Genomic DNA, 17,647 nt, shown 5'->3' with positions numbered 1-17,647 from the left:
ATTGTTGTTGTTGTTGTTGTCAAAAACAAAGATAATGCTCATTATTCCTCTACTAATGATTGCTCACGATGGAACGAATGCTTGGGAAGTTGCCTGGTCATAGTAGCAATTCGGTCATCGACGCCTCGACGAAGTAACGAAAAGAATCTCTTAATTTATAAGCATTGGCGTTTCGCAAAGCGATGTATTGAAGTAGTGCTCACAGCTAGCAGTAGCCGGGGTTCAGGGAAACAAGCAAGCCGACAATGAAAGTAAACCGACTAAAGGGAAAGTCTAGAGCATTTTTCAGCTTCTGCTGTTGTCTCGACGAGTGTTACCGCCGTATCTGTTGCTGCTGTTAGAGGTTAATGTGTTCTAATGAACCGGGCCGATTCTTTTTTATTTTCTTTTGATATTTTTCCTTGTACTGTTTTTTCTGCCAGCATCCTCGGTCGGTTCCTACTATCGTACGGCTGTCGCCACGCCAGTCGAAAGCCTCTCTGCCTGCAACTAACAGGCTTTATAGGCAGCGAAAAAGCAACAACAACGGAATGCCTAGAATCAGAAACTCAGAGATGAGCTTTGTCTTTTCTTGCGTTTGTTCCCTTCTCGCGCTTTCTTAACCGTCCATATTGTATCCCCCCGTCTCTCTCCCCATGTTTTGTTGAGCTTCTCGCAATTCTGGCTACATATATCGAGCGGACCTTCAAGCAAAAAGACCCGATAGCTCGGATTAATTTGACGGATGCTAAGCGAAAAAAATTGTAAAGGTAAACACTGTAAACTGCTGATGATTGCGGCCAGCTGACTTCATCACAATTTATTAGTGGGCAATTGTTACACGATGACAGCGCCGCGAGGTTTACGGTAGCACCTATAATATCAATGTTGCAACAACAAAGTCATGCTAAATGGAGGCGAAAGACCCGAAAATTACACTGGAAATGAAAGCGAGTATCAACAAGTATAGTTTCTAAATACGTTCACAGAAAAAACATAATGTATTATTCTGCCTTTATTTACCGGAGGTACCGCGCAATATCTCAAGGAGTTTAAATTTGATTCTGTGAGTGTACCTAGCATTATATGGAATCATAGTAGGTGACAGATACTAGTACCAAGTCGATTCTAACACATTTGACACACTGCTTTGCTTGGATTCGTTCGACTAAATTATGCTACCGGGATTGAATGCTATCATTGTTGCCCCTGACGACGCCGGCGCTTATCTGGACGCTACTTGCTGTATGGACGTCGTGAGCAGATTATGCGTGTGTCGGGGTCCTAAGCGAGGAGAGCCGAAGGGACTTAGAGCATCTCGGGGCCATTTCAACTCATACCCGCCGGGAAACCTTTCTCTGGGACATACTACACCAAACCCCATGGTAAGTACGCATTCGTAACATTTAACCAATCATAGAGAGCTTCGAGCCTGCTACCGTAGGCGTACAACGCTCAATCTAAAGCCTGATCCATTAGTAGCTCATATACGGTACCATTATTACCGCTAGCTTATTATTTTCAAAAATGCACTGATTTTCGTAAAACTTTTAGCAGTTTAACGCAGTCTTGTCCAATTTAGTTCGGCCTTCGTTGAGGTCCTAACTTAACCTTACCAAAAATGTTTTTCACTGTATAGCTTTTTCCCTCATCCCCCTTGATCACCCCCCACTCCCTCCCCTTGCCTGCCTCTTATATCAATTTTTTTCCTCTTTCTGATAATTAAAATAAGCGGGCCAGCTGTGCCAGCATAGCCGAGTTCAAGCCGAGCCCGTAGATATAATTTATGTTGCATATATGTATTCATGCGGCTCTTTCGTTTGCAACGCAGTAGTCGGCCTCCTCCATGAGGGTTGTTTTCTACCACAAATGCTACAGTACTTTCTATCATACGGACTTTGAACCTATACGCCTCAAGCATTCAAAACTGTACAGATGTCCGGAATAGCGTTTTCTCTTAACATGAGGTACTGTGCGCGATGTTGTACCCTTGTTCTTCCTGTCACAAAACCACATCACCGGTGAAAAAAGCAAACTCAAGGCAAGGCTGGTCTGCAGGCCTCTTGGCCTATCAGCGTTAACCCTTTCACGCATCATTGCCCACCAACAAAGATAGACAAACCTATGGACAGATCCTGCACAACCGTGCGGTCGCCGCGATTTGCTACGCTTGCCTCGAATGCTGTGGCTCCGAGATAACCATCATGAGCGAGAAAAGTGGACAACGACGTGTTCGTGTAGCCGAATGGCAGGCACAATCTTGATTCGTGTTTGGACCGGCATCAGGAAAACGGAGGATCAGTTGGTAGCTGGAATCAATCATCAAATGGGCAAAAAATGATGTACGAGTTTCTCCGCGCTAAATGTCCTTGCGTACCTATGTTCGTGTGGACGCTTACGTGAAACCGTCTTGGGACATTCGCTAGTGCCTTCGCCAGAATCTACAACGGACATGGGTCATCTACTGTCATCGGTGCCGTTGTTCAACAAAAGTGTTTAGATAGGACGAACACACACCTCTGCAAAATGAATGAATCACGTAACACAGTTTTAGCCCACCGAATAATTGCAAAAGACCTTGGTAGACTTTCGGCTGACAACAGTGTCACCAGAAATTCGACGAAGCACTAGGACACATGCATTTCTCCGGCGACATAAAGTAGATCAGGCAGTTACGAAAGGGCCGAAGTTTGTTCGGCCAAGAAGCGTCGTTGGAGACCAGTAATTTGACCAGAAAACTCGCGTAGTCGAAATCCGAAACAGAAACATGACAGCATAATTTTAATAGCGTAAGTGACTATGGCCACAGCGGTAGTTCTTGGTCGGTAAGCGACCGTTTATTAATTACCGCAGGTCGTGGCCTAAACAGATAACTTGATGGGTAACTAACACCTAACTTGGAAGCGGTCAGCCTGCTGCCTGTGGAGGGTCTTTTTACTTCGTGACAGGCCTTACAACTTGGATGCACAAAATAAAGCTATATTAGTGTATAAGGGAAGCCAACGAAAGAAGACTGGTAAGCGAGAAAGATTATTCATAGGAAATTGTCACGCACGTCTTTAGCTGTAGCAGCTTGCCCGTTCGAAATCAATAGCTGGCCCTTGCCCAGTCTCATGCCGAGTTGTTGCGTTATTCGATTCGTTTCGCCAGCCGCGTTAGTTATGTAGTCCCGTATACATCTTTTCACGAAGAATACATGAGACGTTTAAAAGCTTGCTTCCACTCTGCTGAATTACATTTAGGACTTTGTTTCAATTTTCTGGTTATTTGCACTCGATTTTCTATGACCATTTAGTATACGCACTTGTTTGACTACCCCGAAAAGGCCTATTTGTAAAAAAAATCCTTTCCGTTGTTTTGGGCTCTCCGATTTGCGGCCCTAATTCACTTCTGTTGGGGAGCGAGGCGACTTTCTGATAGCGCTCCACTCGCACCCGTTAGGTTTGTTAGGGACCGATCACCGGAAAATCTCTTCAAGTTCATACCATCCCAATCTGATGATTTTATACAATCGTATTTATTCTATCTGCAGCTCAAACCTCCGTCGCTCAAATTGGATCTGCACGATTTGTCTGTGCCGTCCGCATACAGCTACCCTGTCGCCGCTGGCACGGGATATCCCCAGCATCACAGTGGAAGCAGCGACTACTACAGGTTAGTAACACCAGCAAACGTGTTACACAGATCGGGCAAAAGAGTGCCAGAAAATTATGATGTATGAGAGACAAAAAAAAGAACTTTCTTCTTAAGGAAGATTCTCAAATTAACAAGGGATATTTCCAAAGTGTCAAGTATATTTTCCCCACCCTATATATATATATATATATATGTAGGGTACCTTTGGTAAAAAAATTTTCTGCTATCTTAGCACTCCAATTTCTATTTCAAACTTGGATGACTTTTCGGCCCCTCCGCACTCGCCGTGAAACAAACGGTCTTCTTTGTCTAAACCACGTGCGTATATATAAAAAAAAGTCTAAAAGCATTTATTCATGTAAGTTTTCTACCGTTTGTCTACATATGGGCAAAGGGGCAAAAAGTCAACGGGCAAACACGCATATTTAGCAACTAACAAATCAATTCACGATCGGAACTAAATAGAGTATCCTAAATACTTCTATACATACCACGCTAGTAAACCCTCCGGAAGGCCTCTGTCAAGTAACTCTGAAGCAACTTCGTTGATATTTGAATTGCTGATTCAATCTGCGCCACCTACGTAATTAGCTCCTCCATATCACCTGTATTCGTGATAGATTGAAGCGAGTTAAAATTTGGTTAGGTCAGTTTCTTGTGTCAGAAGCCTGTACTGATGACACAGTTTCGTACGTGGCGCTACAAGTAACGTCTGACACGTTTCTACAATAGTTTACGTTCGTTGAAACAGGCAGTGCCTTTAAAATTACCTTTTGCCATCAACGTCATTACGTAGCAGCAAAGACAGAGTAATCAAAGGCAACATCCGGAAAGGTTTCCAGGACAGAGATGCTATAGAAAGCTCATTGCCTAATTAGTCCCACGACTCAAACCGATGCGAATTTGGAGCGTGCCTTAGGGACCTTGTCGTGGTTTTTGTTTGACTGACTTCAATACCACAAGAGCCTTTCATCCCTAACTTATAGGAGCACTGTCTATTCCACGGTTTCGTTCAGAATCGGGATTTTTTAGGCAAATAATAATAAGCACGAGTAGTAATCAGGTACGCTGTTCGTGACACGAAAAGGAAGGAAGAACGATGGGTTCGTTTGCGATTTTGCTTCTTTACTAGACTTCCTATGGCTTGCCATGGCTAGATTTAAGTGGAAAAATCGTTTTTCTATTTCGTTCATTGACGCGGAATATGTTATTTTTTTGACAATTTCTAAAACGAAACAGAATTAAAAAAAAAAAAAAAGAAAAACTCCCATCGACGAAAGGTTGAAAAGCTCCGTGGCGAAGAATCTGGCCTTATATTTGTCACTAGCCTGGACCGGAATCGTCTGATCTATCAGCTTCCGTCTTCTACTAGCCCGTGGTAGCTAAGCCGACTGTGCAGACGGTACACAAGTATCAGGATTCTTACTACAAAAGCTATCAACACCTGTTTATTTAAGTACGTATCTGAACATTATAGTATCCGATGCAGCTGGCGGTTCTCCAGACACGATTATCAAAGTTGCCACTGGTTCTGGAAGGCGTCTCTGTAACTAGTGCCGGCATTTTCTATGCCTGCATAGCACTGGAGGTGTAAACACGCAATCCACATGGAAAGAGACCTAACCGAATTGTTGCTAGCTGACGACGACGACGAAGTAGGCTGTAGTGTCCTGCTGTTGGCTGTGCGGTTCCTTTAGAATAACGAACTCCGTTGGCGTCTGAATAGAAAACAATGGGTCCTAGCCGATATAATCGAGTAGGATAGAACTGAAATGAACTAGATGTGGGCTGGAGGCCAGTCAAAGATTTGGTCTTATGCATAGTGCGTCTGGCATATATCGGACTAATGTGTCGGATGCCAGGGGGCGGCTTTTCGCTAAATGATTATAAACACCAAATTTACCAGGTTCTGCGACAGTCCTAGTCTTTGCATGTCTGGAAATCCCTCATGTCCATTTTATGATAATAGCTCTGCTTAGTTACTTTCTAAGAACTAGCTTTGATTATGAAGGTAATATGAAACAAGTGTCTGCTGTTTTCTGACAGTTTAGCCCTATTCAGTAGTAATCATAATAGGGTATCTAATGCTTAGAGCATAAATGAAAAGTCGTTTTCCTTCTTTTTACTAAATACGTAGAAAGAACTACACGTCTAGGAAAACTTTAGTGGCCACTATGTAAGACGCTTAGCGCTCATCAATCTGAGTAAATGCGATGTTTTCAGTACAGAAAATTGATTAATTTTTGTAAGTACTATGGTTATTGCTCATAACAGAGGTTAGCTACATTGAATCTTAAAGTACTGGTCATTTTGTCCTGAACACACTGCTTCTTCCTGGAAGTTTGCACGTCGAGTTTTGCCTATCGTACTTCTGTACGATACCTGTACATGCACGAACGCATTTCCACAGCACCGTCACTGGCTACAGCTGACAGCGAGGTGACAAGGCGCTGCAGAGAGCCTGCTTCATCGTCCATCATTTTAGCACGTACACAGCCACACTTTCTCAATGAAATCCCGATGTGAATGGGTCTCATTTCCTTCTGACATTGTTGTCTACCGCTGGAAATACACGAGCCAAGCATATTTCCTGAGTGCATTTAGGCTCGTACGAAGTCTGGGTTCTTTGTAGATGTGCCCGGTAAGCTCAACACAGTGCAGTCCACTGCGGTAGCGCGGGTTTCCTGACTATCAGCAGGATGTGTTATGCTAAGCTGTAAGTGATGGATTCTCTCGTTGTTTTTGCGCCTCAAAAAATTGGTTTTTATGGTATGACATCGAGATATATATATATATATATATATATATATAAACAAAATTGTCCCTTAAACAAATTAACCTGCAAAAATGTGTGCCTGAAGTAGTAAAATATTGTAATGTAATGCTAATCTCCAGAACGGCGCAATTTTTTCAAAATACTCAAGGCAAACTCCACCTTATCGCTGTAGGCTAGAATCCCCTCTCTGCCCAGCCACACATCCAAAAAAAGTTGTTTTGATTTGTTTGAAAGAAACTGGCACTGAGAAAATAAAAACAGCAGCAGCTTGAGTGGTGCAAGTGGTAGCGGGCTGGACCGAGGCTCAGTCGTAGGTTGTTGGAGAGGCTTCGGATGTGCCCTGTGTAAATCTTACTCAGCAGCTTCTTTCGGCGGTATCAAGGAAAGCATAGACAAGACTGGCTTCAACTAATCCGTCTACGGATACTCTAAGTACGACCACCGACACAAGTCCGCTACATTGTGTGAAGCGCCGGCTTATTTCCACTGAGTGAGGAAAGCGGCAGAGGAACGGGGAGAACCATGGAGAAGAGACAGAAGGTGAAAAAATAAAGGAACAAGTTTGTAGGACGTTGCATGGGACACTAATGGGGATTTTTCTTACCTTGTCGTGCCGTTACAGAGATCACAAAATGACAGCGTCACTTTGGATCTCAATGCAGCCTACATCCTGCTTTACCGCTGTCTTCTCTTCGTGCACGCAGACCGCACAAGTTGAGACAGACCTGCTAGATAACTCAAGCAGTTTGATAGATTTTCTCCTATTATAGCGGCTTGCTGTCTACTCTGAAAGAGCAATTCTTATGTTTATACCTATGTACGTCTGCTAGGATAGCTTTATCGTGACGGTATTGCCCGTCGCGTACAACTGAATCGTAGATTTGTTTGTCTGGGAGCGGGAAAAGTTTGCGTTTGATTTTTTTAGACGTTAGAATCAACGCTTGTGGGAGGGAGGATAGAAATTAAAATAACAGTTATGAGAAAGAAATAAACAGGAAAACAACTATTTGAAACTAATTACGTTCTAGATGTTAAATATGTGGGGCCGGTATAATAAGAAATTGGTGCCTGCCAGCGTGTGCCAGTGTAAATTGATGATAAGGCTGTATAACATAGTGGTTATCGTTTGGACGAGAAGTTTCCTTTTCGCTACTAGATAAACCATTAAGGTGGCATACACCTGTGGAAGGTTTTGCTTCTATACTACTATATAGTAGTAAGCGTTAATAATGAAGTACTTTTCGCGCTGGCATGAATCGAAGACAAATACCTATATTCTAGTGTTCTTTACTACATTGTATAGTGCGCAGTCATACTGAACACTTCTAAGGTGTCTTTGTCATACGCAAGTTTTAGATGGGACCAGCAAAGGTGCTAAGTTTATTTTCCCATATGACAGATAGACGAAATTCTTATCTCTAATAAAATTGTCCCTTAGCCATAGCCTAACTTGGTTCGGTCAGTTTAAGGCTGAACTCGGATTTATAGGAGATCCAAAGTGTCGTGATTGGATGCCAAACGTACAGTATACCTTTCATCGTGCTAGATTTTTCTAAAAGCTTTCACCCGAGCAATGTTACTCACGCAGACCCTGCCTAAAGCAGATTTGCGTTCCAAATTGTAATAGTTTTCCTGTTGCAGCATCCGCCGTTCCGCTTTTACCTCTTCGCCACAACAGGTGCTCATTTCCCAAGCTCCCATCAGTTAAGAAACATCTTACTATTTGCAGGCATTTTAACAGGGCACCATTTGTAGCCCTTTGCTAAATGGCCGAATATACGTGGAGTTATTACTGCTTTAAGATTAGTAGCAAATCATACATTAGATGGACGTAACACGCACACACATACTAGTAGACCATGCAATACAATCTTTATTTTCGGATAAGGACCATTCCTTTTGAATTAAGCCGAAACCGCAATAATCTTATTACTATTTATTCTATACTTAGATAACAAATAGTTACACTTCGAATTTTAATTATTTTTTTTTCTTTTTTTTTTAGGTCCGTGGACCGTGTGTCAGTTCCAATCAGCCTATGCATGGCCATTATCACTTTGTACATATGCGCTGGTACGTATGACTTGTCATTATGACATTTCTCCTCATTCCCGTGCGCAAACTTTTCCCGCTTCGGAAGAACATGATAAATCTATTTCTATATATTATATGTCGCTGTAGCATTAATGAAGGACTACATAACATAGATTACGATTTCAGGTGCGTTTTTGTTTTCATTCTGGGAGAAAGAGTGGGACTATCTGGAGGGATCATACTTTTGCTTCGTGACATTGTCGACGATAGGCTTCGGCGACCTCGTACCTGGTCAAAACATCGAGGGGTCCGAGCAGAAGCTTGCTATTTGTTCGATTTATCTACTTGCCGGTTAGTTTTCTCAGCGGTATATAATAGCATAAATATATCATTGCTTTTGTAATCCTGAAGATATTTTCAAGTTTTAAACTCGTTTTTTTTTCGTCTTATCCATTTTTACGATGGTGATCATCTTTAAAGGCCTATAAAACTAGAATGTTTGAGGTAAACGTGCCAATATCGCACTTCGTATCGTGTCGTGAGACAACTACCTATCTGCTTCACGTAACAGCCCTCGATAATTTCACAGACCTTTTTGTCCAATAACTGCCCGCTCGGTCCTAACACGAGCGTGATTCAGATAGAAAATTCGATTCTGTATGACAGTTTTAAGTGTAAGTAAAAACTTTTAATAATTTAGTCAAGCAAATAGTGTGACGAGGATCGATTGTGAACTTCGCAAGTTTAACGTCGTAGTAGAAATCGTAGTAAGTAGAAAATCGTGACTGAGATGCACGAAATATGACATGACATGTCTGCGAAGTTTACCATTATGTTTATATCACGTTCTCATTGATTTCAGGACTAGCGTTGATTGCTATGTGCTTCAACTTGGTACAAGAACAGGTCGTATATAAGTTACGCAAGATGGGCAAGCATCTGGGCGTGATCTCCGATTCCGAGTTGGATAGTAGCGACCCTGAATGACCCCACGATTTGGACCCTCTCGGCCAGCAACGATCGATGACAACTACGACGGTGACAACAACAACTACAACAACAACAACAACAACAACAACAGCAGCAGCAGCAGCAGCAGTAGCAACAACAGCAGCAGCAGCAGCAGCAGCGACGACAACAACAACAACCACAGCAGCGGCAACGGCTACGAGCATGCAAAGCAGTACGGGCAATAGCTGCATGATACAGTCGGTGACAGTTTCCGACGCCAATACGACCACAACGATCAATAATGCAGGTGTCGCTCCGATCGGCGGACATCTCTTGGCCATGGGCGGCCATGCTACGAGCGGTAGTAACACCTGCGCAAAGCATAAGGTCGGTAGAATAGGTTTTTCGAAAGCTCTTAGTTTTCATTATATAAACTGTATCTGATAAGCATTTAAACGGTAACTTTGTAGGTCAGCCGCGCACCATAATCTCAGTTTGCGTCGGCCGCTAATCACTGCATATGTATCGATGATACGAGGTAACGTAAAGAGCAAGAGTGCCAGTATGTATTCGATGTAGGTCCAAACGATTTACGCTGACATGAAATGAATCAACCGGGGGCTGATTTTTATAGCGGGTTGCGCGTGTATATATTTAGTGGCACGTATAGTTGTACCTTTACCTATGAAGCATATGTTTTGTGTTTCAATATGTATGAGCTGTAGTGTCCCCGTTAGACGAAAAGAAAATCAATGATTTTACTTGGGACTATGTATGATTTGCTAGGTGACCTTACTGGCACAACCATCTAAAATGGCTGCACTCTATAGCGTGCACCATACGCTACGTCCCAGCCAAACTGTTTTCGCTGCCTTTTTCTCTATTGTCGTGATCACACGAGTTTCTTACCGCTACGAAGAGTTCCGCGTAGCCTATTCCCAGCGAAGGCTTCCATCTCCCTATCCATTTTCACCTGGTCGAAGTGTACTTTATGCTGTCTACATCTCTACAAATGCGTTCGGTCTCTCCTGTTTACTATGCAACCGACTGGGGTACACATCATCTACACGTCATTTCGTACAAAGACCTTCTCTCAAACAAATTCCTCACTTCGATTTCGCAGCCCTATTTGCTGTGATACTTTTAGAGGACCAACGCTGCCGGCTGGCTATGCATTGTCGCGTAAGTACGAAATTTTCTCGTCAATCTGCCATGAGCACGACTATTCCTTCTGGCGGGTTCTACGTTCCTGCGGCGCCTGTCTGCTTTGGCGCCCACGTGCGGCGCCTTTAAACCAATGGTAGATCTATCATTTGTGCGTTGCCTTTCATTGGCCCGCCATGCTATCCCGTGCCCGACGCAATCTACGCTTGAAATATAGTGTGTCCATATGAGGGCAGTAGTTCTCCTTCCGAGGTAGAAACACGAAAGGACGCTGCTTTGGCGAGACGGTAAAATAGCGTTTCTCTTTTGAGAAACACTTCTTTCCTTGGTCACCAAGTCAAGGCCGTCTTATTCCAAATACTCACTTTCGCCTTGGTAGTCCACCCTGGCGCCATCCAAGTCTTCTTACCCACTTTCTTCATCGTTCTGAACAGGACTAGACACCGAAAACCTATAGAAGAACACTGCGATACGATACACTGGTCTTGTTCCACTGGCAGTTCGCGATCCGTACGCATGGATCGTCATCGTGACGGTGATAGACTGTGCAGCTGTAAAAAAACGTCGACATCTAAGGCTGCCTGCCTGCCGCTTTCTTCCGTATATTAGATTTTCAGAGCTCCACTTCCCAGACTACCACGACATCGAACGAACTGAGTGTCGATTCAACTTTTGCCCTTCCTGGGTTCCGCACGCTTGTTTCACAAACAAATGATCCGTCCTTGGCTGAAAAAGAACAGCTTCAATAACGAGTTATTTAGATTTTCGTCACATCAACTTTTCTTTATGGCTTCAATCACTATGTGGCTGGATTTGTCTTTTATCTTTCGCTGTGTCATTGCGCCGTCATAGCGCTACGCGGTGCCCGCAAATTATTGTTTGCCACCAGAATTTGACGTATTTAGAGTGAAAGGAAGGTGTAAAGGAAAAAAATCGACCATTTAATTGAATAGGGAGGCTGGTTTATTACAATTGTCAAAGGTCCACAATACAATTACCATCGTGCACCCGTCTGGGATCAAAGCAATACAAAACTGGTTCTCTTCACTTGAAAATGGAGAGAGGAATTGAACGCTGTTTATGGGTCCCATACCAGCCATTCGATGTTGACCTCCGCAACAGGAAGTATTAATCATAATTTATTTAGGATAAAAATAGCAAGGGTACGTTAAGTAATTAAACGGATCCCACTAGCATCGAAGGTACATGTGTATATTCTTCTACTGTAATAATCATTGCACAATTATACTTCGTGTTTTTTCCAGGACGGCGATCTGGTGGCGCTCGCAACGTTCGGAAGCGTTTGCGCCTCGTTGGGTAGTCATCAATCTGCAGCAGGGACAATAGAAGCCTCACAAATGTCTCAAGTAAACGTGCCAGGCACCACTGAGGTACGCTGCCTTCCACATGTGAGTCCGTATGGTTATTATTTTTGTTATAAATTACTATTATTATTTTGATCGCTCGTAACCTCGAGCTAAATATTCATGCATGTTTCCTCGTCAAAACAATTCCGTTATTTCGTTTTCTGCGCCACTTCTACCATCCAGCTACAAACGCCGTACATCACTAGTAGTGGTCTAGAGGTTGGCGTGGAACTCGAAGAATTCTCGGCACATCGAGGGCCTGCTGCCGGCTGTGGTATGGGTGTCATGACAAACACAGGTAGCGGAGTTGTTGTTCAGTCTGTGCCTATTCACTATTTGGCGGTGACCGCTCAGACGTTAGCAGTCACTAGGACGAAGCAGGGCGCTGGTGGTTCCCTTTCGGATGGCCACGATAACTCGGATCCGTCCGACCAGGCAGGCGAGCTCGAAATAGAGCAAGATAGCCGAAGTTCGGTGGGAGGTTTCGGCGAGGACTCAGACAACAACGTCACAGCGGCTACGTTAACGACGGCGGTGGCCGCAGCCAACAGTTTCAACCACGCCAGCGTTAATGATAACCAGAATTCGATGGGTACCTTGACAAGGCAACATGCAGCTGCCCAGAAACAGCTACAACAGCATCAGCAGGTCAGTTCGCTTGTGTAGATGTACAAGAAATTGTCTCGGTGTCATTGTGCGTCGGGAACAAAAGTTCTGTTTGCTTATATTGCACCGAATTACAGTACGAAGATAAATTGTAAAATGGCTTTATAGGGAAGTCTCTAGCGCTATACGTTTCGCATGACTATAATTCTTCCTCTCCTAGATTCCCGAAAGCCTATGTTGCCCTGGAGTTTAGCCAAACATAAAACAGAAATGGGCGGGAGTATTCGAGAAAAAAAAAAATCAACATTCTGATACAATTATTTTAATGACGATACAGTTATTTTTCGGTCTCTATACGTAATTTATATCTAGCATCATGTTATCGGGTAGCTATCGCGACCCGTAACCATTTTTGCCATTTGGCCGTCACCATTAATATAAATATACAGGCTACGAAAGGTCGGATAATCTATTCTCATTTGTTCAGTTTCAGTTCAATTGACGTACGGCTCACCGCCGTTAATTTATCGGAATCGCATTTTCCCAAAAAACAGTCGGGCCGTCTTATATTTGTTTGGTTGTACCCACCTGTTGCTCGCTTTAAAAATCGATTGTTCAATTTGAAAAAAGTACACATCTCCTCTTTGCTTTAACGAACTCTCCGTTTTGACTGTTACAGTGGTTATTTGGCCGAGCAGCCAAGCTCTCAGTGATACGTACTCGCCTACATGATATTGGCGTATTTTCAACGCAACGTTTATGAATGGCATAGATAGTGTGTGTAAAAATAAGCACGGACCGCTCGTTTTATCATTCGGAGTTGCTTCCTTCTGTCCTGGAAAGCCGTAATATGTCGGTATCACAAGTCAATATTCCCATGTAATTTATGATCGTTATGATCTTACTTTAAAATGCGATACATTTAACTACATCTATTATATGATATGTGGCATTTGCAGAGCCTGCACACCCTCGGAACACGTGTTAGAACAATCTAGGTCTAAGTTGAAAGTTTAAGTTGATTCGCTTCGCGACAAAACCGATAAACTTTTCGAATTTTTTTTTTTATCTAAACTTTTCTATTGAATTGATTCGGCGCCAAGGCAACGATAGACATCGCCCATCTTTGAACCTATGATAGCCATTGTTACGCCATTGAATTTTGGTCATGTGTACATAAATACTTCGAGTTCGTCTCTACTCTGCAATAAGCAGACCAGATCTTACTTTCTGATGCGCAAAAAAATCGGCTTGAAGCTATGTTGAAACACCAAATAGGATCAACTTCTCTAGCCAACCAGCCGAATGTTAAACGCACACGCTATATAACAGCGGTTGTCTTTAAGCAATATGAATTCTACACAATTGTTTGGAGACTAATAATGTGGACATGTCCGCCATATTCACATTTAATTGTGGCGCAGTGCATTCGGCGTGTCTTTGCTAGTTTAGCAGGATGTAGAGTTTCAACGTGGATAGCGGCTGCATTCTCCTGAATTCGACAATCACGGCGGGCCTTAATCTGACGATGGGGGTGAACGGACGGGGGATCTGCTGAGACAAAACTCAAAGGTTCATGTTCGAGCCCCAGACCAAGACCGACCTTGGTCTGCACCACGAACAAGTAGACGACACAGTTGACGTTCACTGTTCTTGCTCAATTCTGCGCTCTATCCCTCTCCGTTGCCCTAGGCCTGCCGTGTCCTTTTACCAGCGCGGTATGCTTCTAACGTTATTTCTCTGTCTATATGGCAATCCTGTCCTGTCTTTCATCTACTGACCTCTGTACTTTTCCTCTCGACCATTTTCTCATTCTAATCCCACTATAGCTTCTTGCTGGCAGCGGTTTGGGTCTACCGGTTGGAGGACTCTGTAGTCGACATCAGGCTATGTTCGGCCAGTTCCCTCTAGACGTCCTGCCGCAACTGGCTCCCATGCCGTCCTTATCGATGGCCGGTGGCGAACCCACCGACCTCATCTCGCTGGGCCAGAACCTGAGCCAGCCACCACCCCCCCATCCATCGCACCCGTCGTCCCATCCGGGAAAACAAAATCAGCCAGTTGGTGGTCATACGGTGACGATCCCCACGTCTCAAATGGAAATCACCAGCCTTGATGCCGCAGCGATGGCGGCTGCTGCAGCCGTGGGCGCTCTGACCGGATGCTCACCTCCGCAGCAGTCGGTTCCTTTGACCCTGCAAGCGCCTATTGATGGAAGTGGTACCGCCACCCACACCTTGCCACGACATCACACGCATACTCAGCAACAGCAGCAGACACAACTCGTAAATGGCAAGTGCGCCGTGCAAGTGTTCCATGCCTACTATACACAAACGCAGTCGAACTAGATTTTACTATATATATATATATATATAATACAAACAAATAAAAGAAAATCAGAATTTAGCTTCATTAAAAGTAATTTCTATTTTTCCCAGTCAAGCGGACTCTAATAAATTTATTTACGTAGTTTTTTTTCTGGTAGTTTCATACAAGCCAATTGTTCAAAAGAAAAAACATGTGTTTTGTACAAACTACCATGGTTGCTTTTCGTCATGAAAACGTTTGATATTTTTTGTGAGTTAGTTGCTTGTATAGATTTTCAAAACTCAAATAAGCTAAAAAAGACTATTTTTTTTCGCTTAAATCAGCTCGGTATTTTTACAGAAAGCAAAATGATCCTCGAAGGTTTAACCGAGTACATGATAAGCAGTGTAATCCATCAGCACGCTTATATACCTTGCCTATGTTTTGCAGTGAAAGTATTGCAACAAAGTTTTCGCGACACATAGCCTCAATTTAGCTCCATGTGTAATCTAAATTTCGGTCCGAATGTTATCAAGTCTGAGAGTTTACCGAATATCGCGCCTTATAATTCCAAAGTAGTGTTTTTTTTTTAACAATATACACAGAGGCCATATCAGTAACGCATCTTTCGCAGGTAAAGGGCACGACTGTGCTGTCGGAGTTTTCCTCTACTTCGTTTACTCGCTGCCTTTCCAGCCCTTCTTGATGAAATGTATTTCCCCTAAATTTACTAGAGTATGACAGCATGTATCAAAACCCTATTTCTCGAACCTTATTTGCAGCCCCATTCTGTCCTACGAATTAGGTCGTTGCAGTGGAAAGTCGATTTAGCTATTGTTTACTGCCGGACACTTACTCACGCAACGTGAACGCAATTATACATGCAATATTTTAATTTCACATTTATTGGAGCCGCTATTAATGAATTTAAGAAAATCCGATGAGTAATAAAATTTTATAGCGTGTTATGTTTAATTGATAACTGATTATTAGAATAGATGTTTTCCGTTAGAACGACTTGAATACGCTTTCTAGGACATGTCCGAAGACCTGACACGTAGAATTGCAAACGGCTAATGTTAACCTATTTACCTCCTCACGTCACCTTTGTTTTTTTTGACTGTTGTAGGAACGCTCCGAGGAGGGACGCTACTCTACGGTCCTTCAGGCACAATGACTGAAGTCGTGCAGGAATCGCATCCACCGAGAAATTCTGTTGGCCAAACCCAGTTGCCCCCTTCGAGTGCTGTTACAAGCCAACAGCAAAACAATAGTCAAGTTCAAAATCAGACCCAAACTCTGTCACCATCAATGCAAAACCAAATTGTTGGCCAGTTTTCTGAAGCTTACACCACAACCTCGGAGAAATTGGGATCGATGAACCAAACCCAGCTGGCTGCGATGCAAGGTCAACTGGCGATGACCGCCCCGGTTCCGATTCCTACCTCAACAGCAGTGCTGCATCATCCTCTGCAGACAAGCACAGCTCCGCCGGCCACTGGCTGTACGTGATAGCGCCTAGGCTCAACTTATACTACTAGCAATATATGTCAGCTGTGCGAAAAACCCGAAGACTAACCGGCAAGGAATTTACCTATCTGCCTATTTAGGAAAAGCCGACAATGTCCGACCTAGATCCCGTATATAGTTGTTACTCCGCGACTATAGCATCTAGGCTCGATGATCTAGTGGCTGATTATCCACGTTTTCCAGTTTCTGCCACTGCTAGTAAAGCACAGACAAACAAAGCAACTGATAAACAAAAAAAATTGAGAAAAGGAAGGCCGCAAAAGGAACTGCAGAAATCTACCGCGCGGGTAGGTTAGCTGACAAATTGACGTTCTCAGCTCAGCGGTGGCCCGAGCCCGTACACTTGAACCTGGCACAACGTTGATTGTCAGCGGAAAGCAAATAAAAGAGACGGGAAACCAAAGCACCGATGACGTTAATGGGCAGATATTTGTAGAGACGAGCAGATGCAGATAGACGCTAACGGCAAGTCCAGTTGGCTGGCAACAGCCGCGTTTATAGAAATCTTTAGTATGAAATGAAGGTTGGCGCAGAAACAAATCGGCTGTCCGCTTACGGCGAACCTATACAAGAAGCGGTACCCTGTAAGTACCATATAAAAGACAGCGAACATCATACAAGTACTAGACATCAATCCGACTTGTTGTAGTGTTTGGGAAGGTGAAGGTTTTAACGAATGAACTAACGGACAGATTTATATGTAATAGAGAACTTGATTGTATAGTTTAAAAGAAAGGATCGTTCCATAGGCTACTACAGTAACATCATGTACAACAGAGACACCTACATATATATAAAAAAAAAAACAGTAGATTGAATGAAACCAATCACAAAGGCAAGAAACAGCATGACAAAGTTCACACAACACAATAATTTTAGAATGGTAGGGCAAAGTATAAAGAAAAAAAAAAAAGGTTAATTTCCCATCGTGAAGACCGCGGGTGCACTATCGTTGAATGTACAGATACGGGAACGAATTCGTTAATTCTCTGTAAAATGGAGCGTGACGCTGCGCTAACTGTGTTGCCAGACGCAGCGTCGAGCTCGATTTCTAATGTGGACAGAAAAACTAAAATAAAAATTAAGGTTTTCACAATCCTTGCATATGTATATTGAAATGAGTGACAAATATTGATAATAAAGTATATTATTATTGTTATTATCATCATTAATAGCAAAAGTGACAGTTTTATGTGGACACGCTTTGTTGAGCACATTATATTCATGTAATAGCTCATCAGAAACAGAAGAGAAGATGATGGCAGACAAACGTAGCATATACATATATATACACATA

At 43.1% G+C, this 17,647-nt stretch overlaps 2 protein-coding genes across 3 annotated transcripts in view; both read left to right on the top strand.

Moving 5' to 3' along the window:
• LOC111269008 (potassium channel subfamily K member 18) overlaps positions 1 to 9,412 on the top strand; it is a 43,375-nt gene extending 33,963 nt beyond the window's left edge. The window contains exons 3-7 of the mRNA XM_022848304.2: positions 1,244 to 1,364; positions 3,512 to 3,633; positions 8,397 to 8,464; positions 8,612 to 8,776; positions 9,288 to 9,412. Of these exons, the coding sequence (XP_022704039.1) occupies positions 1,244 to 1,364; positions 3,512 to 3,633; positions 8,397 to 8,464; positions 8,612 to 8,776; positions 9,288 to 9,412 (601 nt within the window). The remainder of the gene's footprint in view (positions 1 to 1,243; positions 1,365 to 3,511; positions 3,634 to 8,396; positions 8,465 to 8,611; positions 8,777 to 9,287) is intronic.
• On the top strand, positions 9,364 to 17,446 carry LOC111269006 (uncharacterized). 2 transcript variants are annotated; one of them, XM_022848303.2, is made up of 5 exons: positions 9,364 to 9,763; positions 11,806 to 11,931; positions 12,091 to 12,555; positions 14,343 to 14,805; positions 15,950 to 17,446. In XM_022848303.2, exons 1-5 carry the CDS (start codon positions 9,449 to 9,451, stop codon positions 16,330 to 16,332), a joined length of 1,752 nt encoding a protein of 583 aa, XP_022704038.1. In that variant the 5' UTR covers positions 9,364 to 9,448; the 3' UTR covers positions 16,333 to 17,446. The 2 variants fall into 2 exon arrangements, with proteins under 2 accessions (XP_022704038.1, XP_022704037.1); XM_022848302.2 differs by having other exon boundaries at positions 11,806 to 11,949.
• Positions 17,447 to 17,647: the final 201 nt, after the last annotated feature.

The sequence above is a fragment of the Varroa jacobsoni genome, unplaced genomic scaffold (assembly GCF_002532875.2).
Source record: "Varroa jacobsoni isolate VJ856 unplaced genomic scaffold, vjacob_1.0 scaffold_1341, whole genome shotgun sequence".
NCBI lineage: Eukaryota > Metazoa > Arthropoda > Arachnida > Mesostigmata > Varroidae > Varroa > Varroa jacobsoni.
The sequence above is the reverse complement of the archived record's forward strand: the minus strand, read 5'-3'. Positions and strand labels throughout refer to the sequence as shown.